The sequence below is a fragment of the Anthonomus grandis genome, chromosome 18 (assembly GCF_022605725.1).
Source record: "Anthonomus grandis grandis chromosome 18, icAntGran1.3, whole genome shotgun sequence".
NCBI lineage: Eukaryota > Metazoa > Arthropoda > Insecta > Coleoptera > Curculionidae > Anthonomus > Anthonomus grandis.
The window spans coordinates 11,807,871-11,835,833 of NC_065563.1; the positions used below are offsets into that span (position 1 = coordinate 11,807,871).

At 41.8% G+C, this 27,963-nt stretch overlaps 5 protein-coding genes across 5 annotated transcripts; 2 read left to right on the top strand and 3 right to left on the bottom strand.

Annotated features, from left to right (window-relative positions):
* The first annotated feature begins 1,050 nt into the window (after positions 1-1,050).
* Positions 1,051-1,915, top strand: LOC126746747 (60S ribosomal protein L37a). Its single transcript, XM_050455083.1, has 3 exons — positions 1,051-1,191; positions 1,394-1,522; positions 1,725-1,915. The coding sequence occupies exons 1-3, from the start codon at positions 1,189-1,191 to the stop codon at positions 1,869-1,871; spliced, it is 279 nt and encodes a 92-aa protein (XP_050311040.1). The 5' UTR covers positions 1,051-1,188; the 3' UTR covers positions 1,872-1,915.
* Positions 1,916-4,680, bottom strand: LOC126746745 (nucleolar complex protein 2 homolog). Its single transcript, XM_050455080.1, has 4 exons — positions 4,142-4,680; positions 3,952-4,086; positions 2,872-3,891; positions 1,916-2,660 (listed from the first exon to the last, which is right to left on the bottom strand). The coding sequence occupies exons 1-4, from the start codon at positions 4,433-4,435 to the stop codon at positions 1,944-1,946; spliced, it is 2,166 nt and encodes a 721-aa protein (XP_050311037.1). The 5' UTR covers positions 4,436-4,680; the 3' UTR covers positions 1,916-1,943.
* A 133-nt stretch (positions 4,681-4,813) lies between these two features.
* Positions 4,814-6,634, bottom strand: LOC126746746 (uncharacterized). Its single transcript, XM_050455082.1, has 2 exons — positions 6,438-6,634; positions 4,814-5,138 (listed from the first exon to the last, which is right to left on the bottom strand). The coding sequence occupies exons 1-2, from the start codon at positions 6,589-6,591 to the stop codon at positions 4,831-4,833; spliced, it is 462 nt and encodes a 153-aa protein (XP_050311039.1). The 5' UTR covers positions 6,592-6,634; the 3' UTR covers positions 4,814-4,830.
* A 93-nt stretch (positions 6,635-6,727) lies between these two features.
* Positions 6,728-10,413, top strand: LOC126747079 (papilin-like). Its single transcript, XM_050455574.1, has 5 exons — positions 6,728-7,026; positions 7,134-7,301; positions 8,267-9,379; positions 10,084-10,319; positions 10,384-10,413. Exons 1-5 carry the CDS (start codon positions 6,972-6,974, stop codon positions 10,411-10,413), a joined length of 1,602 nt encoding a protein of 533 aa, XP_050311531.1. The 5' UTR covers positions 6,728-6,971.
* An 880-nt stretch (positions 10,414-11,293) lies between these two features.
* Positions 11,294-27,165, bottom strand: LOC126747081 (mucin-2-like). The gene is made up of 4 exons (XM_050455575.1): positions 27,000-27,165; positions 21,953-22,117; positions 20,667-21,867; positions 11,294-11,435 (listed from the first exon to the last, which is right to left on the bottom strand). Exons 1-4 carry the CDS (start codon positions 27,046-27,048, stop codon positions 11,294-11,296), a joined length of 1,557 nt encoding a protein of 518 aa, XP_050311532.1. The 5' UTR covers positions 27,049-27,165.
* Between the last annotated feature and the right edge of the window lie 798 nt (positions 27,166-27,963).

Sequence of the window (27,963 nt, forward strand, 5' to 3'; positions counted from 1 at the left end):
ACCCGTCTGAGAACCATCAACCTGTGACGATCGCTATGAAATGGTACTTCACGTCTCTAGTGGGTTCAACTACTTAAGAAAAGTGAAATTTCAAGACGATTCAAGGCGTGCCTGGACCATGAAATGCGGTAGAAACTCGAAAAATGCACTTTTTACCCATTTTCTGACCTTTGAACCCGTCTGAGGACCATGAATCTGTGACGATCATTATGAAATGGTGCTTCACGTCTCTAGTGGGTTCAACTACTTAAGAAAAGTGAAATTTCAAGACGATTCAAGGCGTGCCTGGACCATGAAATGCGGTAGAAACTCGAAAAATGCACTTTTTACCCACTTTCTGACCTTTAAACCCGTCTGAGGACCATGAATATGTGACGATCATTATGAAATGGTGCTTCACGTCTCTAGTGGGTTCAACTACTTAAGAGAAGCAAAATTGCAAGACGATTCAAGGCGTGCCTGGACCATGAAATGCGGTAGAGACTCAAAAAATGCATTTTTTACCCACTTTGTTACCTTTGAACCCGTCTGAGGACCATGAATCCGGGACGATCATTATGAAATGGTGCTTCACGTCTCTAGTGGGTTCAACTACTTAAGAAAAGTGAAATTTCAAGACGATTCAAGGCGTGCCTGGACCATGAAATGCGGTAGAAACCAAAAAATGCACTTTTTACCCACTTTCTGACCTTTAAACCCGTGTGAGGACCATGAATCCGGGACGATCACTATGAAATGGTGCTTCACGTCTCTACTGGGTTCAATTACTTAAGAAAAATGAAGAAACATAGAGAAAATAGCCCCAAGAACCCGGAAGACCTCAAAAAAGTTTATTAAATGTCAACCAAGAATTGGAAACATGGAAACATAACCTTAGAAACAGTGTTTTTTTTTGTTGGTTATGTCAACTTTAAAGAGCCCGGTAAGGTCTGGAATAGCCACAATTTTCTGGCTCCAAGAGCCTGGAAACCCTAAAAACTAATTAACAAATTGCCAAAAGACTCTTCTCTCAATGTATTATATGCGAAAAGCAGTATTTTGTATGTTATCAAATACCATTTCAAGCGACTAACTTCACGTCGTTGCCATTGACACTGTTGACGTTGACGTTCCGATGACGTTTCGAGGGGGGTTTGACTTTGACAGATTCTTTTAATCTGTCAAGTTTGCCAAAACAAGACTGACAAAATGGTAGGGAACCGAAAATCTTTAATTATTTAAACAATCCGTAGCGTAAATTAATGTGAATTGTGTTAAAACGAAACTAAAAGCCTCACGTTATATAATCCTATAACTATTTTTCGAAAAGTCTTAGGAACTATCGAAAAATAGAGGCTCAAAGTTGTTTGAGGTTATGTGTCAGTGTTTACAATTTTTCCCGATTTTCTTTTAGGCCAAGCGTACCAAGAAGGTCGGAATTACCGGTAAATATGGTACCCGTTACGGTGCTTCCCTCCGTAAGATGGTCAAGAAGATGGAAATTACCCAGCACAGTAAATACTCTTGCAGTTTCTGTGGAAAAGTGAGTTTTTAAGCATTTAAGTCATCACTTAACAAGTAAAATCAATAAATCTGTCAGGGGCTATTATAGTACTTCCAGTTATTTCTATTTAATTTTATTAAATGTACATCATCTTGTCAGGACGTAGTACAACAGATATCTGTGCCATAACCAAACTATACACTAAATATTGTTAATAATTAAAATGTTTCTCTTATTTTAGGATGCCATGAAGAGATCGGTTGTAGGCATCTGGTCATGCAAAAGGTGTAAGCGAGTGGTAGCGGGAGGCGCTTGGGTATATGCGACCACAGCAGCCTCATCTGTCAGGTCGGCTGTAAGGCGTCTCAGGGAAGTCAAAGAACAGTAGAGTGTAGGAAATTGTTTGTAAGTTAATAAAAAAAATTGCCAAAAGCTTTTTTTTGTTTTTATTATTATAAAATCACCAATCGTCTGCTGAAATGTCTTGGACGATATCCTCCTCACCGTCCACGTCCATTTGCTCACTTTCTTCTGTAGAATTCTGGAGTTTTCTTGCGTTCTTCCCTCCTCTTTTGCCCCTTCTCTTCTTCAGTCCTTCAATCTCCTCGTCCTCTGAGTCACTCGGAAACAGTTCCACGGGTCCCTCCTGCTGTTTCTGCTTCTTATCCAGTTTTTTCAACGAGGGCAACTTGTAGTCCCCGAGCAGATCATTATTGGTCGCCTCCTTGTTCTTCTTCATGTTCCTCACTTTGCTCCAGGTTTCGTAGAAGGTCATCAGCGGTGTCCCCTTGACCTTCACCTGGGATTCCCACCCTTCGATCTGTTTGAAATCGGTCAGGTTAAGGGTGAGCTTTGAACGTTCCGTTTCGATGTAGAGGGCGTTCTGTTCGATTTTTTCTAAAGCCTGTTTCAGTTTCCTCGTGTGGTTGGACAGTTTGCACTTTTTCAGGAACCGCTTGATTTGTATGATGCACACCAGGCTCAGATCGGGGAAACTTATCGTGTGCGACATGTGCGCCAGGTACTCGAGCAGTTGGGAGTAAATGGTGTCGATCAGGGTGTCTTTGAAGCCGTTCTCTTGCAGCTGTGACTTCGACAGTCTTAGTAGGCAAGTGAACCGAAGAGGCTTCATCGAGACTTTTTGGTGCTTTTTGTTAAAGTCGAATGAGGTCAAAACCTAGAAAAGAAGTGAACACTTGTCGACAAAAAAGACTGGAAAAGTCATTTATGAGGTTAGGAATGTTTTGACACTTAAAATGAAATTCTAACCTCTTTATAGCACAAAACTACATCATGATGTTTAAGAATAAAAGATTTTCCACGAACCTACTCTTTCAGGAGAGTAAACTCTTGACATTAGAACAGTAATTATATAGATATAAACTTACCTCAAGTAAAAACGGCAACACCGGTATAAAAACGTCAGACTCCTTAGTAAAATCAATCAAAACCTGCACAATATGAAACCTCAACGGATAATACTGGGCGGTAGGTACCAACTTAATAGTGCCCAAACAAACTTGCACGAACGGATACACCAACTGTTGCATTTGCCCCCTGGAATAAGTCATGCCGAGCAGGGCACCCCAGAGCCTCAACGAGTTCACAAACTGCCAATTATAGACGGCCTGTACATTCTCCTTTTTATTAACTGTTATGGCATTCCTGAGGTGTATGGCCAGTTGCCTTATATATAAAAACACGTGCGAGTAAGCCACGTTTAGGTCCAAAGCGAACATTTCCACCAAAGATCGCTTCATGAAGTTGATCGAGGCCAGCGAACTGGTGCTGACGAACTTTGAGTTTTTCACATAAGTCATGTACATGGATTTGAGGCACGTGTCCAAGGTGCCGGCCATTTGGTTGTTCACGATCCTCAGTATGCAGAAGAAAGCCAAGACTCTCGCCGAATCGTCAGAGGTGCCCCAAATCCTGATGAGTTTCGTTAGGATTGATTTTGTTATGTTTGTATATGAGTTAAGCATGGGGGCCATATAGTGGAGGTGTTTCAGTAAAACCGCTTGAATGTTCGTAGAAGTCACGCCGACTAAGAGCTTTAATAAGTCCATGAAGTAGCCCTTTAAAGGTCTCTTGATCTTGTTGAATTTCTTGCATTTATGTGGGGGCTGTTTCGATCCAGGTTTAATGCCTAAAAAGCGTCTGATCGCGGGCCCCAAATGCATCACGCACAGCTGAACTACCCCATTAAACACTGCCGAACCGTCCACTTTAAATCTTACTGGTTCGTCATCTTGTTCTTCGTCACTGGATATTCTTTTTAGGGCCGCATGGAAGGCTTGTGTAACTTCGATAATGGTTTTATTGCTCTTCTCGGTTTGGATGTCTGTTTGCCATTTTTTTATAAGCTTTAGTGTAATCACTTTGTCATCTTGTTTGCCTTCTTCCGCCTAAAATGTGGAAAAAAAGACTTTTATTTGCTGCAATTGTAATTTTACAGTGTTCAGTACCTCATAATCACTTTCATCGCTGGCCACTTCCAAGTCTTCGGTTGGTTTGTGCACTGTCTCCTCTTCTGGAGTGTCTGATTCTTCGGCCCCTTCATCATCAGACACAGAGAAGTGCAATAGTTTTTTATCGTTTTCCTAAAAGACGTTGCATTAGTATGGAGGTTTTAAGGGATCATTGGCTGCGGGATACTTGTAAGAACTTGTAGAACTCGGGGTCAGTTTGTTTTAACTTTTCAAGGTCTTGTTTATGTTTTTCCTCTAGGGCTTCCTCGTCTAGTTCCTCTTCAGAGCTTAAATCCTCGGCATCATTATTAGTAGCGTCCTCCTCATCGGAATCTTTGGTTTTATCGAAGAACTCCTCGATTTCACTGTCACTGTTTTGCTCTTCGATTTTCGATGACTTTTTGTTTTTTAGCTTTTTGGAGCCTTTTTTTAGGGTTTTTGGCTTCTTCTTAGCTAGGAGGGCGCTTTTGACTTTAACCATACTGTCTCTTTAAGAGGTGCCAAGCAGCAACCCCAAATGTTTGTTTACAAAATGACCATGCGAGAATTTTGAGGTTAGGCGTGCCGCTCTTCTTCTTTTTTTTGTTTGACAGGCTCAGGTCACGTGAGCTGAGTAAATTTACAATCAATTTAATTAAATATCACTGAAAGGAACAAATATTTGATTAAAAAAAGGAAAAAGAGCCTATTTAGCACTTAAAATTACAAAATCATCTCCTCTAACTGTATGGCCCTAAAAACGACAGCTGTCACTCGCCCAATGACAACTATCAATTGAGTAGGTTTACATCACACCACTCTGAACGACTCATAAAAACACATTTGAGTACGTTTACATCGCCTCATTAAAACCCAAAAAAACTCTTTCACGCGGTTTTATTGAAACATAGAGACCATCCGCATGACGCCTTTGATCATGCCGCCGCCGTGCTGCACCGAAAACATCAGATTGTCGACGAAGGTGCCGTTATTCCTCGCGCGCGGGAAAATCACCAAGTATACAGGGTGGATCAGTTTGAGGAGACGATCGACGAGTTTCAGGACGAACCTGACGGGCCATTTGAGGTTCTGGAAGGTTTCCAGGAAGTCGATGCCGTCCAGGCCCGCGCCCACGTAGTCCCCGTGCATCATATCCGCCGAGAACCGGTTTATGTCTTTCAGTTTTGTCAGGAACGGGATGGGCGCTAAAAAAAGAGAATATATAATAAAACCATTCCATTAATTGATGAATCTACAGCAAATCAGGGTTGGCCAAGGATAAAATTAAAAATTTAACTTCTTCGGACAGTAGTGACAGTTAACCCAGGAACTCTTTTAGTTTTATATTTAAAAAACAAATATTAAAATTCTTTGTGTACTTTAAAATTTGAAAGATGACAGATTGGCCGCCATATTGAATTCGATTAGCATTTAACTTACAGCGTTGTGACAAGTGATAGCAAATCAGGGTTGGCCTCTGATAATAATCAACTTGTGCCTTCATTTGACAGTAATGACAGGTGACAATTAACACAGGAATTCTTTTCAAGATTTTTTGGCCAAGGATAAAATTAAAAAAATACCTTCATCGGACAATAATGACAAATGACAGTTAACCAAGGAACTCTTTGAGTTTTACATTTAAAAAACAAATATTAAAACTCTTTGTGTACTTTAAAATTTGAAAGATGACAGATTGGCCGCCATATTGAATTCGATTAGCATTTGACATACAGCGTTGTGACAAGTGATAGCAAATCAGGGTTGGCCTCTGATAATAATCAACTTGTACCTTCATTTGACAGTAATGACAGGTGACAATTAACACAGGAATTCTTTTCAAGATTTTTTGACCAAGGATAAAATTAAAAATATACCTTCATCGGACAATAATGACAAATGACAGTTAGCCAAGGAACTCTTTGAGTTTTACATTTAAAAAACAAATATTAAAACTCTTTGTGTACTTTAAAATTTGAAAGATGACAGATTGGCCGCCATATTGAATTCGATTAGCATTTGACTTACAGCGTTGTGACAAGTGATAGCAAATCAGGGTTGGCCACTGATAATAATCAACTTGTACCTTCATTTGACAGTAATGACAGGTGACAATTAACACAGGAATTCTTTTCAAGATTTTTTGGCCAAGGATAAAATTAAAAATATACCTTCATCGGACAATAATGACAAATGACAGTTAGCCAAGGAACTCTTTGAGTTTTTCATTTAAAAAACAAATATTAAAACTCTTTGTGTACTTTAAAATTTGAAAAATGACAGATTGGCCGCCATATTGAATTCGATTAGCATTTGACTTACAGCGTTGTGACAAGTGATAGAAAATCAGGGTTGGCCACTGATAATATTCAACTTGTGCCTTCATTTGACAGTAATGACAGATGACAATTAACCCAGGAATAACCACTAATAAGAATTTTATAATTCAATTGTTGTTAAATAAATAAACATCTTAAGGGTGCGTATTAAAAAAAATAACTTACTCGTTTTAATATGTTTATCCTGTTTGTTTTTTACATTTGCCCCTTTGACTAAGGGCCTACACTCGGTATAATGGCAAATAAGGGCCAGGACCACAAGTTTCCCAAGCATTTTCCGCTTTAAGTGAAACCGTCGTATCATTTTGATGTTAGTCATAGAAGGTTTACGTAAGCGCAATTAGTATTAATGATAAAAAAAATAATTAATTTCCATTATCGCACGGGCCTTGAATGTTTAATAGCGAGGGTCATTTTAAGAAACCAAATGCACATTATCAGTTCATCCATTTTTGGGTGGTAACAAGCCTAGTTACGCCCTTAATGATTAATACAGTAAATCTAAAAAATGTAGGGGCCCGGCCTAATGTTTGAGCAAATATTGATATCAAATCCATATAAGATTTACGTGAGATTTTATGGTTTTATGGCCAAACCTTCATATTGTTATAAAAACCATTATAAATTGTTTGCCTTTATGGGGGTAATCGGTAGTTGAAACAGTATCGGGGCGAATAACAATAGGCGATTACAATTAGAATGAGAGCGAAATTGGAGTTTGAATTTTCGGTTTTGTTGCTTCTAATACCGACAAGTAAGTGGGACTGTTTTAAATTAAGTTTCTTCATTTTATGTATCACAATTATTCCCGTTATCGCGTGCTTTTTATTTCATCAAGCAGTTCACAAGCAATTCTTCCAGCTTTCACCGCTCAATGCAGGACCTGCTCGAACGACCAGTGCCACCAGGACTCCATCGAGCTCACCACCTGCACCCCATTTTCGGCCGTCACACCCTTCCAGACGTCCGGGCTTATCAAGGACGACCCCAATCAGGAATACGTTTGTCTAAAAATCGAGTATTTCAATGGTAAAGTGAGTCATTAGCTTTAGGGCTTTTATAAGTGTGCGTCTGCATAAACTGTTGTTCTAACTTACCCAAAAATTATAAGGAGTATACATTACCTTTAAATAAAATAACATTGCTTAAAAATTGGATTTTTGCTTTGAAAGATGAAGCAACAAAATTCACCTGCACTTACAAGACTACAAAGTAATTCTGAGGGAAGTTCAGGATGAATCAACACATATCATGGGTGTAGCTGGACCTCTTTGCCTAATATTTGACAGCCCTCAGAAATGCCATTTTGGAGTTAAAAATAAACGGAGCTTAGGTCTAGGTCTAGGTTTCTTGTGGCGAATCTGTAGGGTTTTCCACCTTCTATATTATTGACTTTGCAGCCTCAATTATTTTTACAGTTTAAATCTCCTGCAACTATAGTTGGGGAATTTGATTTAAAGAGTTCATTTAGAATATTTTCGTTTAGTTTTTAGTCTGGTGGTTTGTAGACGGATGTGATAACTAGTTGCATGTTTTCGAATTTTATTTTAATGCCTATGGATTCAATTATTGGGTAGGTGTTTAGAGGATTTAAGCAGGGGAAGTGTGATATGTTATTTTTTATTAAAATGGCTGTTCCTCCTCCAATTCTTTCTGGACGGTCGTTTCTATAAATCTGATAATTTGGGAGGCTTTTTAAGCAACTACTAAAAAATGATTGAAATCCATGCACTAAAAATCAAGATATTGATATTTTTCTCACTGGAGTGCCTGGAAGGAATTAAATAATTTGACTCTTAATGGCAATTGAGTATCTTGATTTCCAGTAGATCAAATGTCATGATTATTGATTTTTATCATACTCCAGAGGCTTTTTAAGCAACTACTAAAAAATCATTGAAATCCATGCACTAAAAATCAAGATATTGATATTTTTCTCACTTAAAAAATAGGATTGATCCTGTTAAATAAATAAATAAATAATTGTTTTTTAGGTGGCACCACTGAGCTTCTTCAGCAATGCTTCATCGCCCAGAACATTTATACAGCATGCGAGAGCCTCGCCAAGGAGGTGAGTTATACTTACTGTGACGTGGAGAGACCTCAGCAGGAACAGGACGATGAGTTACTCGAACACGCTGTTGGCACTTTGGAAAGTGCTACAGATGAAGCAGTTGAATCAGCAACTTCACCCTTAGGAGACAGAGGACTCAGACCTTCCAGTGACGAGGAGAGTACAGAAACTTCAATTGTTCAATCAAATTATGTTCAAACAATCGAAACGGTGGAGGTATCAAGTGAAAGTGACGCTTCAGCAAGTGAATCAGTGGCATTCAGTTCAAGTGAACCCGTAGAAGTCGGTTTTACTGAAGGTCTGACCAATTGGGGGCTATCGAATGACATTGATTCAACCGAAGAACACATAACCTCAACTGAACCAGATTTGAGTAATAATGAACTGAGTTCTGAGGTCACAACTGGTGAAGAAGGAACCAGTTTTACTGACGGTGTGAGCACTTGGGAACCACCAAAGGGAACTGATGCTAGTGAGGACCACATAACCTCAACTATGCGAACTGAATCAAGGTCATCTAGTGACGAACCGAGGTCAGAGGTGACCACTATCCCAACTGAAGCTGAGGAAGTCACTGAAGGTCTGACCACTTGGAAGCCATCAAATGACATTGATTCAACCGGAGAACACATAACCTCAAATGAACCAGATTCGAGTAATAACGAACTGAGTTCTAAGGTCACAACTGGTGAAGAAGAAACCAGTTTTACTGAAAGTGCGAAAGCTTGGGAGCTGTATCATATAACCTCAACTATGCGAACTGAATCAACGTCATCTAGTGACGAATCGAAGTCAGACGTGACTACGTCAACTATAGACGAAGAAACCACTTGGGGGTCATCAAACGACACTGCTTCAGGTGGCCCCCTATTGGCTAACGTGACCCACCTTGAAACAACCGAAATCCCTCAAAACTTCTTTGATGGAGATGTGACTCTAATCTCGACTAATGTTCCTAGTGACGAGCTCCATTCGGATACTCCCTCTGACGAAGATGAACGTCCTTCTAATTTTAATTCGGGTGATACGAATGGTGGGTCCGCAATAATCATCGGCAATGTTTCTTTGTTTATTTATCTCGTTTATGGTCAAATATATTTATTCTATTAAAGAAAGATTTTCATTATGTAAACGCACCTTAATAATCTAAATGACGTACACGTTACCTGTCAAATATGTCACCCGAGTAGCCACGGGTACAACTGGGAGAGGAAACGTTAGGCTGCGTGCGTTATGGTGGCGCCACCTGCTAGAGTATGACGTCGCGTATGGGATCCGTTACATTCAATTAAGAAAAAAAAAGAGTGTGTAAAAAAAACAATTTTATTGGAAATAGTTACTAAGATAAAATAACTGTTAAGGCAGTCACGAAGGCTGTTACAGTAACGAAGGATTGAATTGGTATTTTATTGGATGCGGCCGTGGTTGTTTCCGGCTTTTCCGAGGTTGGATTTGAGGGATTCGTAGAATTAGTGGTAGTACTTGTTGCGTCCGTAGGACTCGTGGTTGTACTTGGCATCTTCGTAGAACTTGTGGTTGTCGTTGGAATGTCCGTAAGACTTGTGGTTGTATTTATTGCCTTGGTAGAAGTTGTGGTTGTACTCGAAGTATTCGTAGAAGTTGTGGTTGTACTCGGAGTGTCCGTAGGACTTGTGGTTGTACTTGGTGTCTTCGTAGGACTTGTGGTTGTACTCGGAGTGTCCGTAGGACTTGTGGTTGTCGTTGGAGTGTCCGTAGGACTCGTGGTTGTACTCGGAGTGTCCGTAGGACTTGTGGTTGTACTTGGCGTCTTCGTAGAACTTGTGGTTGTCGTTGGAGTGTCCGTAAGACTTGTGGTTGTCGTTGGAGTGTCCGTAAGACTTGTGGTTGTCGTTGGAGTGTCCGTAGAACTTGTGGTTGTTCTCGGAGTGTCCGTAGGACTCGTGGTTGTACTCGGAGTGTCCGTAGGACTCGTGGTTGTACTCGGAGTGTCCGTAGGACTTGTGGTTGTTCTCGGAGTGTCCGTAGGACTCGTGGTTGTACTCGGAGTGTCCGTAGGACTCGTGGTTGTACTCGGAGTGTCCGTAGGACTTGTGGTTGTTCTCGGAGTGTCCGTAGAACTCGTGGTTGTACTCGGAGTGTCCGTAGGACTCGTGGTTGTACTCGGAGTGTCCGTAGGACTCGTGGTTGTTCTCGGAGTGTCCGTAGGACTTGTGGTTTAACTCGGAGTGTCCGTAGGACTTGTGGTTGTTCTCGGAGTGTCCGTAGGACTCGTGGTTGTTCTCGGAGTGTCCGTAGGACTCGTGGTTGTACTCGGAGTGTCCGTAGGACTCGTGGTTTAACTCGGAGTGTCCGTAGGACTTGTGGTTGTTCTCGGAGTGTCCGTAGGACTCGTGGTTGTTCTCGGAGTGTCCGTAGGACTCGTGGTTGTACTCGGAGTGTCCGTAGGACTTGTGGTTGTTCTCGGAGTGTCCGTAGGACTCGTGGTTGTACTCGGAGTGTCCGTAGGACTCGTGGTTGTACTCGGAGTGTCCGTAGGACTTGTGGTTGTTCTCGGAGTGTCCGTAGGACTCGTGGTTGTACTCGGAGTGTCCGTAGGACTCGTGGTTGTACTCGGAGTGTCCGTAGGACTCGTGGTTGTACTCGGAGTGTCCGTAGGACTCGTGGTTTAACTCGGAGTGTCCGTAGGACTTGTGGTTGTACTCGGAGTGTCCGTAGGACTTGTGGTTGTTCTCGGAGTGTCCGTAGGACTCGTGGTTGTTCTCGGAGTGTCCGTAGGACTCGTGGTTGTACTCGGAGTGTCCGTAGGACTCGTGGTTTAACTCGGAGTGTCCGTAGGACTTGTGGTTGTTCTCGGAGTGTCCGTAGGACTCGTGGTTGTACTCGGAGTGTCCGTAGGACTCGTGGTTGTACTCGGAGTGTCCGTAGGACTCGTGGTTGTTCTCGGAGTGTCCGTAGGACTTGTGGTTTAACTCGGAGTGTCCGTAGGACTCGTGGTTGTACTCGGAGTGTCCGTAGGACTCGTGGTTGTACTCGGAGTGTCCGTAGGACTCGTGGTTGTACTCGGAGTGTCCGTAGGACTCGTGGTTGTTCTCGGAGTGTCCGTAGGACTTGTGGTTGTTCTCGGAGTGTCCGTAGGACTCGTGGTTGTACTCGGAGTGTCCGTAGGACTCGTGGTTGTACTCGGAGTGTCCGTAGGACTTGTGGTTGTTCTCGGAGTGTCCGTAGGACTCGTGGTTGTTCTCGGAGTGTCCGTAGGACTCGTGGTTGTACTCGGAGTGTCCGTAGGACTCGTGGTTGTACTCGGAGTGTCCGTAGGACTTGTGGTTGTTCTCGGAGTGTCCGTAGGACTTGTGGTTTAACTCGGAGTGTCCGTAGGACTTGTGGTTGTTCTCGGAGTGTCCGTAGGACTCGTGGTTGTTCTCGGAGTGTCCGTAGGACTCGTGGTTGTACTCGGAGTGTCCGTAGGACTCGTGGTTGTACTCGGAGTGTCCGTAGGACTTGTGGTTGTTCTCGGAGTGTCCGTAGGACTTGTGGTTTAACTCGGAGTGTCCGTAGGACTTGTGGTTGTTCTCGGAGTGTCCGTAGGACTCGTGGTTGTACTCGGAGTGTCCGTAGGACTTGTGGTTGTACTTGGTGTCTTCGTAGGACTTGTGGTTGTACTTGATGTCTTCGTAGGACTTGTGGTTGTACTCGGAGTGTCCGTAGGACTCGTGGTTGTGGGACTTGTGGTTGTCGTTGGAGTGTCCGTAGGACTTGTGGTTGTCGTTGGAGTGTCCGTAGTACTTGTGGTTTTACTCGGAGTGTCCGTAGTACTTGTGGTTTTACTCGGAGTGTCCGTAGGACTTGTGGTTGTCGTTGGAGTGTCCGTAGTACTTGTGGTTTTACTCGGAGTGTCCGTAGTACTTGTGGTTTTACTCGGAGTGTCCGTAGGACTTGTGGCTGTCGTTGGAGTGTCCGTAGGACTTGTGGTTTTACTCGGAGTGTCCGTAGGACTTGTGGTTTTACTCGGAGTGTCCGTAGGACTTGTGGTTTTACTCGGAGTGTCCGTAGTACTTGTGGTTTCACTCGGAGTGTCCGTAGGACTTGTGGTTTTACTCGGAGTGTCCGTAGGACTTGTGGTTTTACTCGGAGTGTCCGTAGGACTTGTGGTTGTCGTTGGAGTGTCCGTAGGACTTGTGGTTGTCGTTGGAGTGTCCGTAGTACTTGTGGTTTTACTCGGAGTGTCCGTAGTACTTGTGGTTTTACTCGGAGTGTCCGTAGGACTTGTGGTTGTCGTTGGAGTGTCCGTAGGACTTGTGGTTGTCGTTGGAGTGTCCGTAGGACTTGTGGTTTTACTCGGAGTGTCCGTAGGACTTGTGGTTTTACTCGGAGTGTCCGTAGGACTTGTGGTTGTCGTTGGAGTGTCCGTAGGACTTGTGGTTGTCGTTGGAGTGTCCGTAGGACTTGTGGTTTTACTCGGAGTGTCCGTAGGACTTGTGGTTGTCGTTGGAGTGTCCGTAGGACTTGTGGTTGTCGTTGGAGTGTCCGTAGGACTTGTGGTTTTACTCGGAGTGTCCGTAGTACTTGTGGTTTTACTCGGAGTGTCCGTAGGACTTGTGGTTGTCGTTGGAGTGTCCGTAGGACTTGTGGTTGTCGTTGGAGTGTCCGTAGGACTTGTGGTTTTACTCGGAGTGTCCGTAGGACTTGTGGTTTTACTCGGAGTGTCCGTAGGACTTGTGGTATTACTCGGAGTGTCCGTAGGACTTGTGGTTTTACTCGGAGTGTCCGTAGGACTTGTGGTTTTACTCGGAGTGTCCGTAGTACTTGTGGTTTTACTCGGAGTGTCCGTAGGACTTGTGGTTGTCGTTGGAGTGTCCGTAGGACTTGTGGTTGTCGTTGGAGTGTCCGTAGGACTTGTGGTTGTCGTTGGAGTGTCCGTAGTACTTGTGGTTTTACTCGGAGTGTCCGTAGGACTTGTGGTTGTCGTTGGAGTGTCCGTAGGACTTGTGGTTGTCGTTGGAGTGTCCGTAGGACTTGTGGTTGTCGTTGGAGTGTCCGTAGTACTTGTGGTTTTACTCGGAGTGTCCGTAGGACTTGTGGTTGTCGTTGGAGTGTCCGTAGGACTTGTGGTTGTCGTTGGAGTGTCCGTAGGACTTGTGGTTTTACTCGGAGTGTCCGTAGGACTTGTGGTTTTACTCGGAGTGTCCGTAGGACTTGTGGTTGTCGTTGGAGTGTCCGTAGGACTTGTGGTTTTACTCGGAGTGTCCGTAGTACTTGTGGTTTTACTCGGAGTGTCCGTAGGACTTGTGGTTGTCGTTGGAGTGTCCGTAGGACTTGTGGTTGTCGTTGGAGTGTCCGTAGGACTTGTGGTTGTCGTTGGAGTGTCCGTAGTACTTGTGGTTTTACTCGGAGTGTCCGTAGGACTTGTGGTTGTCGTTGGAGTGTCCGTAGGACTTGTGGTTGTCGTTGGAGTGTCCGTAGGACTTGTGGTTGTACTTGGTGTCTTCGTAGGACTTGTGGTTGTACTTGATGTCTTCGTAGGACTTGTGGTTGTACTCGGAGTGTCCGTAGGACTCGTGGTTGTGGGACTTGTGGTTGTCGTTGGAGTGTCCGTAGGACTTGTGGTTGTCGTTGGAGTGTCCGTAGTACTTGTGGTTTTACTCGGAGTGTCCGTAGTACTTGTGGTTTTACTCGGAGTGTCCGTAGGACTTGTGGTTGTCGTTGGAGTGTCCGTAGTACTTGTGGTTTTACTCGGAGTGTCCGTAGTACTTGTGGTTTTACTCGGAGTGTCCGTAGGACTTGTGGCTGTCGTTGGAGTGTCCGTAGGACTTGTGGTTTTACTCGGAGTGTCCGTAGGACTTGTGGTTTTACTCGGAGTGTCCGTAGGACTTGTGGTTTTACTCGGAGTGTCCGTAGTACTTGTGGTTTCACTCGGAGTGTCCGTAGGACTTGTGGTTTTACTCGGAGTGTCCGTAGGACTTGTGGTTTTACTCGGAGTGTCCGTAGGACTTGTGGTTGTCGTTGGAGTGTCCGTAGGACTTGTGGTTGTCGTTGGAGTGTCCGTAGTACTTGTGGTTTTACTCGGAGTGTCCGTAGTACTTGTGGTTTTACTCGGAGTGTCCGTAGGACTTGTGGTTGTCGTTGGAGTGTCCGTAGGACTTGTGGTTGTCGTTGGAGTGTCCGTAGGACTTGTGGTTTTACTCGGAGTGTCCGTAGGACTTGTGGTTTTACTCGGAGTGTCCGTAGGACTTGTGGTTGTCGTTGGAGTGTCCGTAGGACTTGTGGTTGTCGTTGGAGTGTCCGTAGGACTTGTGGTTTTACTCGGAGTGTCCGTAGGACTTGTGGTTGTCGTTGGAGTGTCCGTAGGACTTGTGGTTGTCGTTGGAGTGTCCGTAGGACTTGTGGTTTTACTCGGAGTGTCCGTAGTACTTGTGGTTTTACTCGGAGTGTCCGTAGGACTTGTGGTTGTCGTTGGAGTGTCCGTAGGACTTGTGGTTGTCGTTGGAGTGTCCGTAGGACTTGTGGTTTTACTCGGAGTGTCCGTAGGACTTGTGGTTTTACTCGGAGTGTCCGTAGGACTTGTGGTATTACTCGGAGTGTCCGTAGGACTTGTGGTTTTACTCGGAGTGTCCGTAGGACTTGTGGTTGTCGTTGGAGTGTCCGTAGTACTTGTGGTTTTACTCGGAGTGTCCGTAGGACTTGTGGTTGTCGTTGGAGTGTCCGTAGGACTTGTGGTTTTACTCGGAGTGTCCGTAGGACTTGTGGTTTTACTCGGAGTGTCCGTAGTACTTGTGGTTTTACTCGGAGTGTCCGTAGGACTTGTGGTTGTCGTTGGAGTGTCCGTAGGACTTGTGGTTGTCGTTGGAGTGTCCGTAGGACTTGTGGTTGTCGTTGGAGTGTCCGTAGTACTTGTGGTTTTACTCGGAGTGTCCGTAGGACTTGTGGTTGTCGTTGGAGTGTCCGTAGGACTTGTGGTTGTCGTTGGAGTGTCCGTAGGACTTGTGGTTGTCGTTGGAGTGTCCGTAGTACTTGTGGTTTTACTCGGAGTGTCCGTAGGACTTGTGGTTGTCGTTGGAGTGTCCGTAGGACTTGTGGTTGTCGTTGGAGTGTCCGTAGGACTTGTGGTTTTACTCGGAGTGTCCGTAGGACTTGTGGTTTTACTCGGAGTGTCCGTAGGACTTGTGGTTGTCGTTGGAGTGTCCGTAGGACTTGTGGTTTTACTCGGAGTGTCCGTAGTACTTGTGGTTTTACTCGGAGTGTCCGTAGGACTTGTGGTTGTCGTTGGAGTGTCCGTAGGACTTGTGGTTGTCGTTGGAGTGTCCGTAGGACTTGTGGTTGTCGTTGGAGTGTCCGTAGTACTTGTGGTTTTACTCGGAGTGTCCGTAGGACTTGTGGTTGTCGTTGGAGTGTCCGTAGGACTTGTGGTTGTCGTTGGAGTGTCCGTAGGACTTGTGGTTTTACTCGGAGTGTCCGTAGGACTTGTGGTTTTACTCGGAGTGTCCGTAGGACTTGTGGTTGTCGTTGGAGTGTCCGTAGTACTTGTGGTTTTACTCGGAGTGTCCGTAGGACTTGTGGTTGTCGTTGGAGTGTCCGTAGGACTTGTGGTTGTCGTTGGAGTGTCCGTAGGACTTGTGGTTGTCGTTGGAGTGTCCGTAGTACTTGTGGTTTTACTCGGAGTGTCCGTAGGACTTGTGGTTGTCGTTGGAGTGTCCGTAGGACTTGTGGTTGTCGTTGGAGTGTCCGTAGGACTTGTGGTTTTACTCGGAGTGTCCGTAGGACTTGTGGTTTTACTCGGAGTGTCCGTAGGACTTGTGGTTGTCGTTGGAGTGTCCGTAGGACTTGTGGTTGTCGTTGGAGTGTCCGTAGTACTTGTGGTTTTACTCGGAGTGTCCGTAGTACTTGTGGTTTTACTCGGAGTGTCCGTAGGACTTGTGGTTGTCGTTGGAGTGTCCGTAGTACTTGTGGTTTTACTCGGAGTGTCCGTAGTACTTGTGGTTTTACTCGGAGTGTCCGTAGGACTTGTGGCTGTCGTTGGAGTGTCCGTAGGACTTGTGGTTTTACTCGGAGTGTCCGTAGGACTTGTGGTTTTACTCGGAGTGTCCGTAGGACTTGTGGTTTTACTCGGAGTGTCCGTAGTACTTGTGGTTTCACTCGGAGTGTCCGTAGGACTTGTGGTTTTACTCGGAGTGTCCGTAGGACTTGTGGTTTTACTCGGAGTGTCCGTAGGACTTGTGGTTGTCGTTGGAGTGTCCGTAGGACTTGTGGTTGTCGTTGGAGTGTCCGTAGTACTTGTGGTTTTACTCGGAGTGTCCGTAGTACTTGTGGTTTTACTCGGAGTGTCCGTAGGACTTGTGGTTGTCGTTGGAGTGTCCGTAGGACTTGTGGTTGTCGTTGGAGTGTCCGTAGGACTTGTGGTTTTACTCGGAGTGTCCGTAGGACTTGTGGTTTTACTCGGAGTGTCCGTAGGACTTGTGGTTGTCGTTGGAGTGTCCGTAGGACTTGTGGTTGTCGTTGGAGTGTCCGTAGGACTTGTGGTTTTACTCGGAGTGTCCGTAGGACTTGTGGTTTTACTCGGAGTGTCCGTAGTACTTGTGGTTTTACTCGGAGTGTCCGTAGGACTTGTGGTTGTCGTTGGAGTGTCCGTAGGACTTGTGGTTGTCGTTGGAGTGTCCGTAGGACTTGTGGTTTTACTCGGAGTGTCCGTAGGACTTGTGGTTTTACTCGGAGTGTCCGTAGGACTTGTGGTATTACTCGGAGTGTCCGTAGGACTTGTGGTTTTACTCGGAGTGTCCGTAGGACTTGTGGTTGTCGTTGGAGTGTCCGTAGTACTTGTGGTTTTACTCGGAGTGTCCGTAGGACTTGTGGTTGTCGTTGGAGTGTCCGTAGGACTTGTGGTTTTACTCGGAGTGTCCGTAGGACTTGTGGTTTTACTCGGAGTGTCCGTAGTACTTGTGGTTTTACTCGGAGTGTCCGTAGGACTTGTGGTTGTCGTTGGAGTGTCCGTAGGACTTGTGGTTGTCGTTGGAGTGTCCGTAGGACTTGTGGTTGTCGTTGGAGTGTCCGTAGGACTTGTGGTTGTCGTTGGAGTGTCCGTAGGACTTGTGGTTGTCGTTGGAGTGTCCGTAGTACTTGTGGTTTTACTCGGAGTGTCCGTAGGACTTGTGGTTGTCGTTGGAGTGTCCGTAGGACTTGTGGTTGTCGTTGGAGTGTCCGTAGGACTTGTGGTTTTACTCGGAGTGTCCGTAGGACTTGTGGTTTTACTCGGAGTGTCCGTAGGACTTGTGGTTGTCGTTGGAGTGTCCGTAGGACTTGTGGTTTTACTCGGAGTGTCCGTAGTACTTGTGGTTTTACTCGGAGTGTCCGTAGGACTTGTGGTTGTCGTTGGAGTGTCCGTAGGACTTGTGGTTGTCGTTGGAGTGTCCGTAGGACTTGTGGTTGTTCTCGGAGTGTCCGTAGGACTCGTGGTTGTACTCGGAGTGTCCGTAGGACTTGTGGTTTAACTCGGAGTGTCCGTAGGACTTGTGGTTGTCGTTGGAGTGTCCGTAGGACTTGTGGTTGTTCTCGGAGTGTCCGTAGGACTCGTGGTTGTACTCGGAGTGTCCGTAGGACTTGTGGTTTAACTCGGAGTGTCCGTAGGACTTGTGGTTGTCGTTGGAGTGTCCGTAGGACTTGTGGTTGTTCTCGGAGTGTCCGTAGGACTCGTGGTTGTACTCGGAGTGTCCGTAGGACTTGTGGTTGTTCTCGGAGTGTCCGTAGGACTCGTGGTTGTACTCGGAGTGTCCGTAGGACTTGTGGTTTAACTCGGAGTGTCCGTAGGACTTGTGGTTGTCGTTGGAGTGTCCGTAGGACTTGTGGTTGTTCTCGGAGTGTCCGTAGGACTCGTGGTTGTACTCGGAGTGTCCGTAGGACTTGTGGTTTAACTCGGAGTGTCCGTAGGACTTGTGGTTGTCGTTGGAGTGTCCGTAGGACTTGTGGTTGTTCTCGGAGTGTCCGTAGGACTCGTGGTTGTACTCGGAGTGTCCGTAGGACTTGTGGTTGTTCTCGGAGTGTCCGTAGGACTCGTGGTTGTACTCGGAGTGTCCGTAGGACTTGTGGTTGTACTTGGTGTCTTCGTAGGACTTGTGGTTGTACTTGATGTCTTCGTAGGACTTGTGGTTGTACTCGGAGTGTCCGTAGGACTCGTGGTTGTACTCGGAGTGTCCGTAGGACTTGTGGTTTAACTCGGAGTGTCCGTAGAACTTGTGGTTGTCGTTGGAGTGTCCGTAGGACTTGTGGTTGTCGTTGGAGTGTCCGTAGGACTTGTGGTTGTTCTCGGAGTGTCCGTAGGACTCGTGGTTGTACTCGGAGTGTCCGTAGGACTTGTGGTTGTACTTGGTGTCTTCGTAGGACTTGTGGTTGTACTTGATGTCTTCGTAGGACTTGTGGTTGTACTCGGAGTGTCCGTAGGACTCGTGGTTGTACTCGGAGTGTCCGTAGGACTTGTGGTTTAACTCGGAGTGTCCGTAGGACTTGTGGTTGTCGTTGGAGTGTCCGTAGGACTTGTGGTTGTCGTTGGAGTGTCCGTAGGACTTGTGGTTTAACTCGGAGTGTCCGTAGGACTTGTGGTTGTCGTTGGAGTGTCCGTAGGACTTGTGGTTATACTCGGAGTGTCCGTAGGACTTGTGGTTGTACTTGATGTCTTCGTAGGAATTGTGGTTGTACTTGATGTCTTCGTAGGACTTGTGGTTGTACTTGATGTCTTCGTAGGACTTGTGGTTGTACTCGGAGTGTCCGTAGGACTCGTGGTTGTACTCGGAGTGTCCGTAGGACTTGTGGTTTAACTCGGAGTGTCCGTAGGACTTGTGGTTGTCGTTGGAGTGTCCGTAGGACTTGTGGTTGTCGTTGGAGTGTCCGTAGTACTTGTGGTTTTACTCGGAGTGTCCGTAGTACTTGTGGTTTTACTCGGAGTGTCCGTAGGACTTGTGGTTGTCGTTGGAGTGTCCGTAGTACTTGTGGTTTTACTCGGAGTGTCCGTAGTACTTGTGGTTTTACTCGGAGTGTCCGTAGGACTTGTGGCTGTCGTTGGAGTGTCCGTAGGACTTGTGGTTATACTCGGAGTGTCCGTAGGACTTGTGGTTGTACTTGATGTCTTCGTAGGAATTGTGGTTGTACTTGATGTCTTCGTAGGACTTGTGGTTGTACTTGATGTCTTCGTAGGACTTGTGGTTGTACTCGGAGTGTCCGTAGGACTCGTGGTTGTACTCGGAGTGTCCGTAGGACTTGTGGTTGTCGTTGGAGTGTCCGTAGGACTTGTGGTTTTACTCGGAGTGTCCGTAGGACTTGTGGTTTTACTCGGAGTGTCCGTAGGACTTGTGGTTTTACTCGGAGTGTCCGTAGTACTTGTGGTTTTACTCGGAGTGTCCGTAGGACTTGTGGTTTTACTCGGAGTGTCCGTAGGACTTGTGGTTTTACTCGGAGTGTCCGTAGGACTTGTGGTTTTACTCGGAGTGTCCGTAGGACTTGTGGTTGTCGTTGGAGTGTCCGTAGGACTTGTGGTTGTCGTTGGAGTGTCCGTAGTACTTGTGGTTTTACTCGGAGTGTCCGTAGTACTTGTGGTTTTACTCGGAGTGTCCGTAGGACTTGTGGTTGTCGTTGGAGTGTCCGTAGGACTTGTGGTTGTCGTTGGAGTGTCCGTAGGACTTGTGGTTGTCGTTGGAGTGTCCGTAGGACTTGTGGTTTTACTCGGAGTGTCCGTAGGACTTGTGGTTTTACTCGGAGTGTCCGTAGGACTTGTGGTTGTCGTTGGAGTGTCCGTAGGACTTGTGGTTTTACTCGGAGTGTCCGTAGGACTTGTGGTTGTCGTTGGAGTGTCCGTAGGACTTGTGGTTTTACTCGGAGTGTCCGTAGGACTTGTGGTTTTACTCGGAGTGTCCGTAGAACTTGTGGTTTTACTCGGAGTGTCCGTAGGACTTGTGGTTGTCGTTGGAGTGTCCGTAGGACTTGTGGTTTTACTCGGAGTGTCCGTAGGACTTGTGGTTTTACTCGGAGTGTCCGTAGAACTTGTGGTTTTACTCGGAGTGTCCGTAGGACTTGTGGTTTTACTCGGAGTGTCCGTAGGACTTGTGGTTGTCGTTGGAGTGTCCGTAGGACTTGTGGTTGTCGTTGGAGTGTCCGTAGGACTTGTGGTTTTACTCGGAGTGTCCGTAGGACTTGTGGTTTTACTCGGAGTGTCCGTAGGACTTGTGGTTTTACTCGGAGTGTCCGTAGGACTTGTGGTTGTCGTTGGAGTGTCCGTAGGACTTGTGGTTGTCGTTGGAGTGTCCGTAGGACTTGTGGTTTTACTCGGAGTGTCCGTAGGACTTGTGGTTTTACTCGGAGTGTCCGTAGGACTTGTGGTTTTACTCGGAGTGTCCGTAGGACTTGTGGTTGTCGTTGGAGTGTCCGTAGGACTTGTGGTTTTACTCGGAGTGTCCGTAGGACTTGTGGTTTTACTCGGAGTGTCCGTAGAACTTGTGGTTTTACTCGGAGTGTCCGTAGGACTTGTGGTTGTCGTTGGAGTGTCCGTAGGACTTGTGGTTGTCGTTGGAGTGTCCGTAGGACTTGTGGTTTTACTCGGAGTGTCCGTAGGACTTGTGGTTTTACTCGGAGTGTCCGTAGTACTTGTGGTTTTACTCGGAGTGTCCGTAGGACTTGTGGTTGTCGTTGGAGTGTCCGTAGGACTTGTGGTTGTCGTTGGAGTGTCCGTAGGACTTGTGGTTTTACTCGGAGTGTCCGTAGGACTTGTGGTTTTACTCGGAGTGTCCGTAGTACTTGTGGTTTTACTCGGAGTGTCCGTAGGACTTGTGGTTGTCGTTGGAGTGTCCGTAGGACTTGTGGTTTTACTCGGAGTGTCCGTAGGACTTGTGGTTGTCGTTGGAGTGTCCGTAGGACTTGTGGTTTTACTCGGAGTGTCCGTAGAACTTGTGGTTTTACTCGGAGTGTCCGTAGGACTTGTGGTTTTACTCGGAGTGTCCGTAGGACTTGTGGTTTTACTCGGAGTGTCCGTAGTACTTGTGGTTTTACTCGGAGTGTCCGTAGGACTTGTGGTTGTCGTTGGAGTGTCCGTAGGACTTGTGGTTTTACTCGGAGTGTCCGTAGGACTTGTGGTTTTACTCGGAGTGTCCGTAGGACTTGTGGTTGTCGTTGGAGTGTCCGTAGGACTTGTGGTTTTACTCGGAGTGTCCGTAGGACTTGTGGTTTTACTCGGAGTGTCCGTAGGACTTGTGGTTTTACTCGGAGTGTCCGTAGGACTTGTGGTTTTACTCGGAGTGTCCGTAGGACTTGTGGTTGTCGTTGGAGTGTCCGTAGGACTTGTGGTTTTACTCGGAGTGTCCGTAGGACTTGTGGTTTTACTCGGAGTGTCCGTAGGACTTGTGGTTGTACTTGGAGCGTCCGTAGCAATATTATAATCTTTGATGACAAGGTTGCCAGATTGCTTAACCAGATTACAGAATGTAACATTTAAATTCTTTTTAAAAATCTCACAAAGATCGTCTTCCTCATTGCTCGTTACGCACTGCTTAAGGTGTTGTTGCTTGCCATCTAAAATTGAAAAATCCGTATGTTGTAGCATGATAAGGTGCATGGTTGCCAGGTAACGTTAAATGTATTAGAAAAGCTTACTGACCTTCAATATACTCGAGTTCCAAGCAACCGTATTCCGTATTCTCGGTTAAATTAATTGTAATTTCACTCAGGGGTAGTACGGTGGCGGTTCTTGTGCATTTTAACCGGGGGACGTTGTCGGTTAAACAGGCGGACTTGTAGCAAGTCGGACAGCTGTATGCTGCACCTTAAAAAAAATATTTTTGAGCTTTTAAGAGAATTTCACCTATTTTCATTATAATGCCTCATATATATGCAATGTAACATGTATGCATGCATGCGTACTTTGATCAAACGGTTTTCGGGACATAACGATCTGAAAAAGTGGGAATTTTTGACTTTCAGAGGCTCTAGACGCAAAACTACTTTGTTTAAGATCAAATGGGTATTTCTGTATTGGGCATTGTTAAATGTAAAACTATCTCAACGATCACTGAATACAAATTTTGTTATTATTAATCATCAATTGTTAGTAAGTTAAGGGCTACAGGAGGAATACATTATGTACTACAAGGATGTGAATTCGGTTTTCACTATTAATTTTAAATTTTTTGAAGCATTGTAAGTGATTTATCGATTTCAAAAAAAAATTTGAACTCTCTCAAAATTTTTTTTTTTTTACAATTTTTCAAAAATCTTCCATAACTTCCTTATTTTTCGATTTACGATAAAAAGTCATTCTTTACGATTTATTCCATTTTTGATTTCGAATACAATGGTAAAAAAATATTTTCCATATTTCCAATAGTTTTCGAAAAAAAGAGGAAAAACTTTTAGGAGGTTTTTCCCAATTTTCCAGAAAACTCTTGAACCTTAAAATTATTTTTCTACTGCATCTAATGCGCATTGAAATTCTAAACAAGTGTTGTTATAACATTTTTTTTCTCCAATCAATAGTTTTCCAGAAAAAAAATAAAAACCGAAATTATGAGCATTTTTCCAGGGGTACCCCTTTGGATTTTTTCAGGAAGGTTTTAATGAGTATAACTTTTTTCGGGTACATTTTTGAAAAAAACTTTATAAGACTTTTTTGAAACTTTTTAATTGATTTATCGATTTCCAAAAAAAAAATTTCAATTTTCTCAAAATAATTTTTTTTTCCAATTTTTCATTCAAAAATTTTTTCAATTTTTCAAGAATCTTCCATAACTTCCTTATTTTTTGATTTACAACAAAAAGTAATTCTTTACGATTTATTCTATTAGTAATTTGGAATACAATGGTAATAAAATATTTTCCATATTCCCAATAGTTTTCGAAAAAAAGAGGAAAAACTTTTAGGAGGTTTTTCCTAATTTTCCGGAAAACTTTTCAACCTTAAAAATATTTTTCTACTGCATCTAATGCGCATTGAAATTCTAAACAAGTATTGTTATAACAATTTTTTTCTCCAACCAATAGTTTTCCAGAAAAAAAATAAAAACCGAAAATATGAACATTTTTCCAGGGGTACCCCTTTGGATTTTTTCAGGAAGGTTTATTTGAGTATAACTTTTTTCGGGTACATTTTTCAAAAAAGATTTATGAAACTTTTTTGAAACTTTTTAAGTGATTTATCGATTTCTAAAAAAAAAATTTCAATTTTCTCAAAATAATTTTTTTTCCAATTTTTCATCCAAACATTTTTTCAATTTTTCAAAAATCTTCCATAACTTCTTTATTTTTTGATTTACGACAAAAAGTAATTCTTTACGATTTATTCTATTTGTAATTTGGAATACAATGGTAAAAAAATATTTTCCATATTCCCAATAGTTTTTGAAAAAAAGAGGAAAAACTTTTAGGAGGTTTTTCCTAATTTTCCGGAAAACTCTTGAACTTTAAAAATATTTTTCTACTGCATCTAATGCGCATTGAAATTCTAAACAAGTCTTGTTATAACAATTTTTTTCTCCAACCAATAGTTTTCCAGAAAAAAAATAAAAACCGAAAATATGAACATTTTTCCAGGGGTACCCCTTTGGATTTTTTCAGGAAGGTTTTTATGAGTATAACTTTTTTTGGGTACATTTTTCAAAAAAACTTTATAAGACTTTTTTGAAACTTTTAAAGTGATTTATCGATTTCCAAAAAAAAATTTCAATTTTCTCAAAATAATTTTTTTTCCAATTTTTCATCCAAAAATTTTTTCAATTTTTCAAAAATCTTCTATAACTTCCTTATTTTTTGATTTACGACAAAAAGTAATTCTTTACGATTTATTCTATTGGTAATTTGGAATACAATGGTAAAAAAATATTTTCCATATTCCCAATAGTTTTCGAAAAAAAGAGGAAAAACTTTTAGGAGGTTTTTCCTAATTTTCCGGAAAACTCTTGAACCTTAAAATTATTTTTCTACTGCATCTAATGCGCATTGAAATTCTAAACAAGTATTGTTATAACAATTTTTTTCTCCAACCAATAGTTTTCCAGAAAAAAAAATAAAAACCGAAAATATGAACATTTTTCCAGGGGTACCCCTTTGGATTTTTTCAGGAAGGTTTTAATGAGTATAACTTTTTTTGGGTATATTTTTCAAAAAAACTTTATAAGACTTTTTTAAAACTTTTTAAGTGATTTATCGATTTCCAAAAAAAAAATTCAATTTTCTCAAAAAATTTTTTTTTTTAATTTTTCATCTAAAAATTTTACAATTTTTCAAAAATCTTCTATAACTTCCTTATTTTTTGATTTACGACAAAAAGTAATTCTTTACGATTTATTCTATTGGTAATTTGGAATACAATGGTAAAAAAATATTTTCCATATTCCCAATAGTTTTCGAAAAAAAGAGGAAAAACTTTTAGAAGGTTTTTCCTAATTTTCCAGAAAACTCTGGAACTTTAAAAATATTTTTCTACTGCATCTAATGCGCATTGAAATTCTAAACAAGTATTGTTATAACAATTTTTTTCTCCAACCAATTGTTTTCCAGAAAAAAAATAAAAACCGAAAATATGAGCATTTTTCCAGGGGCACCCCTTTGGATTTTTTCAGGAAGGTTTATTTGAGTATAACTTCTTTTGGATATATTTTTCAAAAAAGATTTATAAGACTTTTTTGAAACTTTAAAAGTAATTCATCGATTTCCGGAAAAAAAATTTCAATTTTCTCAAAATAATTTTTTTTCCAATTTTTCATCCAAAAATTTTTTCAATTTTTCAAAAATCTTCCATAACTTCTTTATTTTTTGATTTACGACAAAAAGTAATTCTTTACGATTTATTCTATTGGTAATTTGGAATACAATGGTAAAAAAATATTTTCCATATTCCCAATAGTTTTTGAAAAAAAGAGGAAAAACTATTAAAAGGTTTTTCCCAATTTTCCAGAAAACTCTTGAACCTAAAAATTATTTTTCTACTGCATCTAATGCGCATTGAAATTCTAAACAAGTATTGTTATAACAATTTTTTTCTCCAACCAATTGTTTTCCAGAGAAAAAATAAAAACCGAAATTATGAACATTTTTCCAGGGGTACCCCTTTGGATTTTTTCAGGAAGGTTTTTATAAGTATAACTTTTTTCGGGTACATTTTTCAAAAAAGATTTATAAGACTTTTTTGAAACTTTTTAAGTGATTTATCGATTTCCAAAAAAAAAATTTCAATTTTCTCAAAATAATTTTTTTTCCAATTTTTCATCCAAAAATTTTTTCAATTTTTCAAAAATCTTCCATATCTTCTTTATTTTTCGATTTACGATAAAAAGTCATTCTTTACGATTTATTCTATTGGTAATTTGGAATACAATGGTAAAAAAATATTTTCCATATTCCCAATAGTTTTTGAAAAAAAGAGGAAAAACTATTAAAAGGTTTTTCCCAATTTTCCAGAAAACTCTTGAACCTAAAAATTATTTTTCAACTGCATCTAATGCGCATTGAAATTCTAAACAAGTATTGTTATAACAATTTTTTTCTCCAACCAATAGTTTTCCAGAAAAAAAATAAAAACCGAAATTATGAACATTTTGCCAGGGGCACCCCTTTGGATTTTTTCAGGAAGGTTTATTTGAGTATAACTTTTTTTGGATATATTTTTCAAAAAAGATTTATAAGACTTTTTTGAAACTTTGTAAGTGATTTATCGATTTCCAAAAAAAAATTTCAATTTTCTCAAAATATTTTTTTTTCCAATTTTTCATCCAAAAATTTTTTCAATTTTTCAAAAATCTTCCATAACTTCCTTATTTTTCGATTTACCATAAAAAGTCATTCTTTACGATTTATTCCATTTTTGATTTCGAATACAATGGTAAAAAAATATTTTCCATATTCCCAATAGTTTTCGAAAAAAAGAGGAAAAACTTTTAGGAAGTTTTTCCTAATTTTCCGGAAAACTCTTGAACCTTAAAATTATTTTTCTACTGCATCTAATTCGCATTAAAATTCTAAACAACTTTTGTGATAAAAACTTTTTTCTCCAACCAATAGTTTTCCAGAAAAAAAGAATTAAAACTGAAATTATGAACATTTTCCCATTGAAGATTAGATTTTTTCGTAATATTTAGTATAAATTTTATTATTATGTGAATGTGTCATGGAAGTGGCATACATTATTGGACAGTCACCCTGTACCACTTTTACATACCTAATAATTACTCTCTACCTTTTTAAAATAGACTATAGTCGCTTAGCCGCCCTTTGCTTTAAACCTGAATAACTCGCTTATTTTTGACTTTAGAGGCATACAATATTTAATACTTTTTGTTTGGAATTTAAATGCCTATCGACTTACACCATAAAATGAACGATAAGAAAAAAGTGAAAAATCAAGAAATGTGTTATAGAAAAAAACCTAATTAATAGAGAGTTAAATTCCAAGCAAAAGTTGTTAAGGCTCGTAAAATCTATGGAATTGACACTTTTGGCACTATTCTTGACATCAAACTCCTATAATTATGTGAATTTTAAAGAGTTTATTTAGAAAAGTTAAAAACCGAATTTCGCTCGGTACTAATTCACCTTTGACTCTACGACCTCGAACATCAAAATATCCTAGTTCCTTATATCAAAACAAGAATTTTTCTGCTTATATTTGCTTAAAAAAAATCAGTAAACAAGCAGGAAAAAAGATTGTTGCTTACTTTGTTCAGCTAGGGCCAATATGGCCAAGACACACCCAATCAGTATCATTTTGCCACCATCAAATGCACTTAAGTGTTGCTCAACTAACGCGCAACAATAAGTGGAAAACTGATTGTATTCCCTCTTATTTCTTTTTTATATTTAATTATTGAACAAGGTACTCGTTAAATGCGAGATAAAAGACATACAAACCCTTTTACGATATATTTATTATCTCTATTATTTATAAGTTTTCCTGAGTCACTATTAACGTTATGCCAAAACTATATCGTAGTCAAACGATTCAATTAGCCAAGCAGCACCGTTACATAGTATAGAATTTCTAGCGTATAAATAATATATCATATCAGTATTTTATACTACACGTATATTATATGTTTATAATAACCCGCTTTTGGCATACGGTCAATAAATAGCTTAATCTTTAATAAATGATTTGACTTAAAAAGCGCTGCATTGTGGGTCCCTTACTAAACTGATTATCGTGATTTTCAGATAAATAGTCAAAAGGTTAATGAAAATTTAGTATATAAATGGTATACAGTATACCATACCATGACCCTACCGAATCTGATCGGATTATTATACCAATCATATCATGCACACACACACACTTTTCTGCAATAGGTGGTATCCAAATGGTATACAGTATACGTATAAAGTCTATTCTTCTTCGTATACATTTCAACCAATCACGTCACTGTTTTATCTAAACTAGCTGCTCTGGACGTCTTCTCGTCTATTGACCTCTAGTGTCTAGTAGACCTCTAGTATATCATATTCGGCGTATATACGTTTACCATGCAATAAGTTTTTTATTTTTCCATCTAAAGACGTTTATAAAAAGGACATGGAAACCTGTATTTTATACGTTGAAGTCGCAAACATTTTGAAGTGTATAATGCGTTTAACGTATACAACAATGTGACGTAGTAGATCGTTTTTATATATTTGTTTTAATTG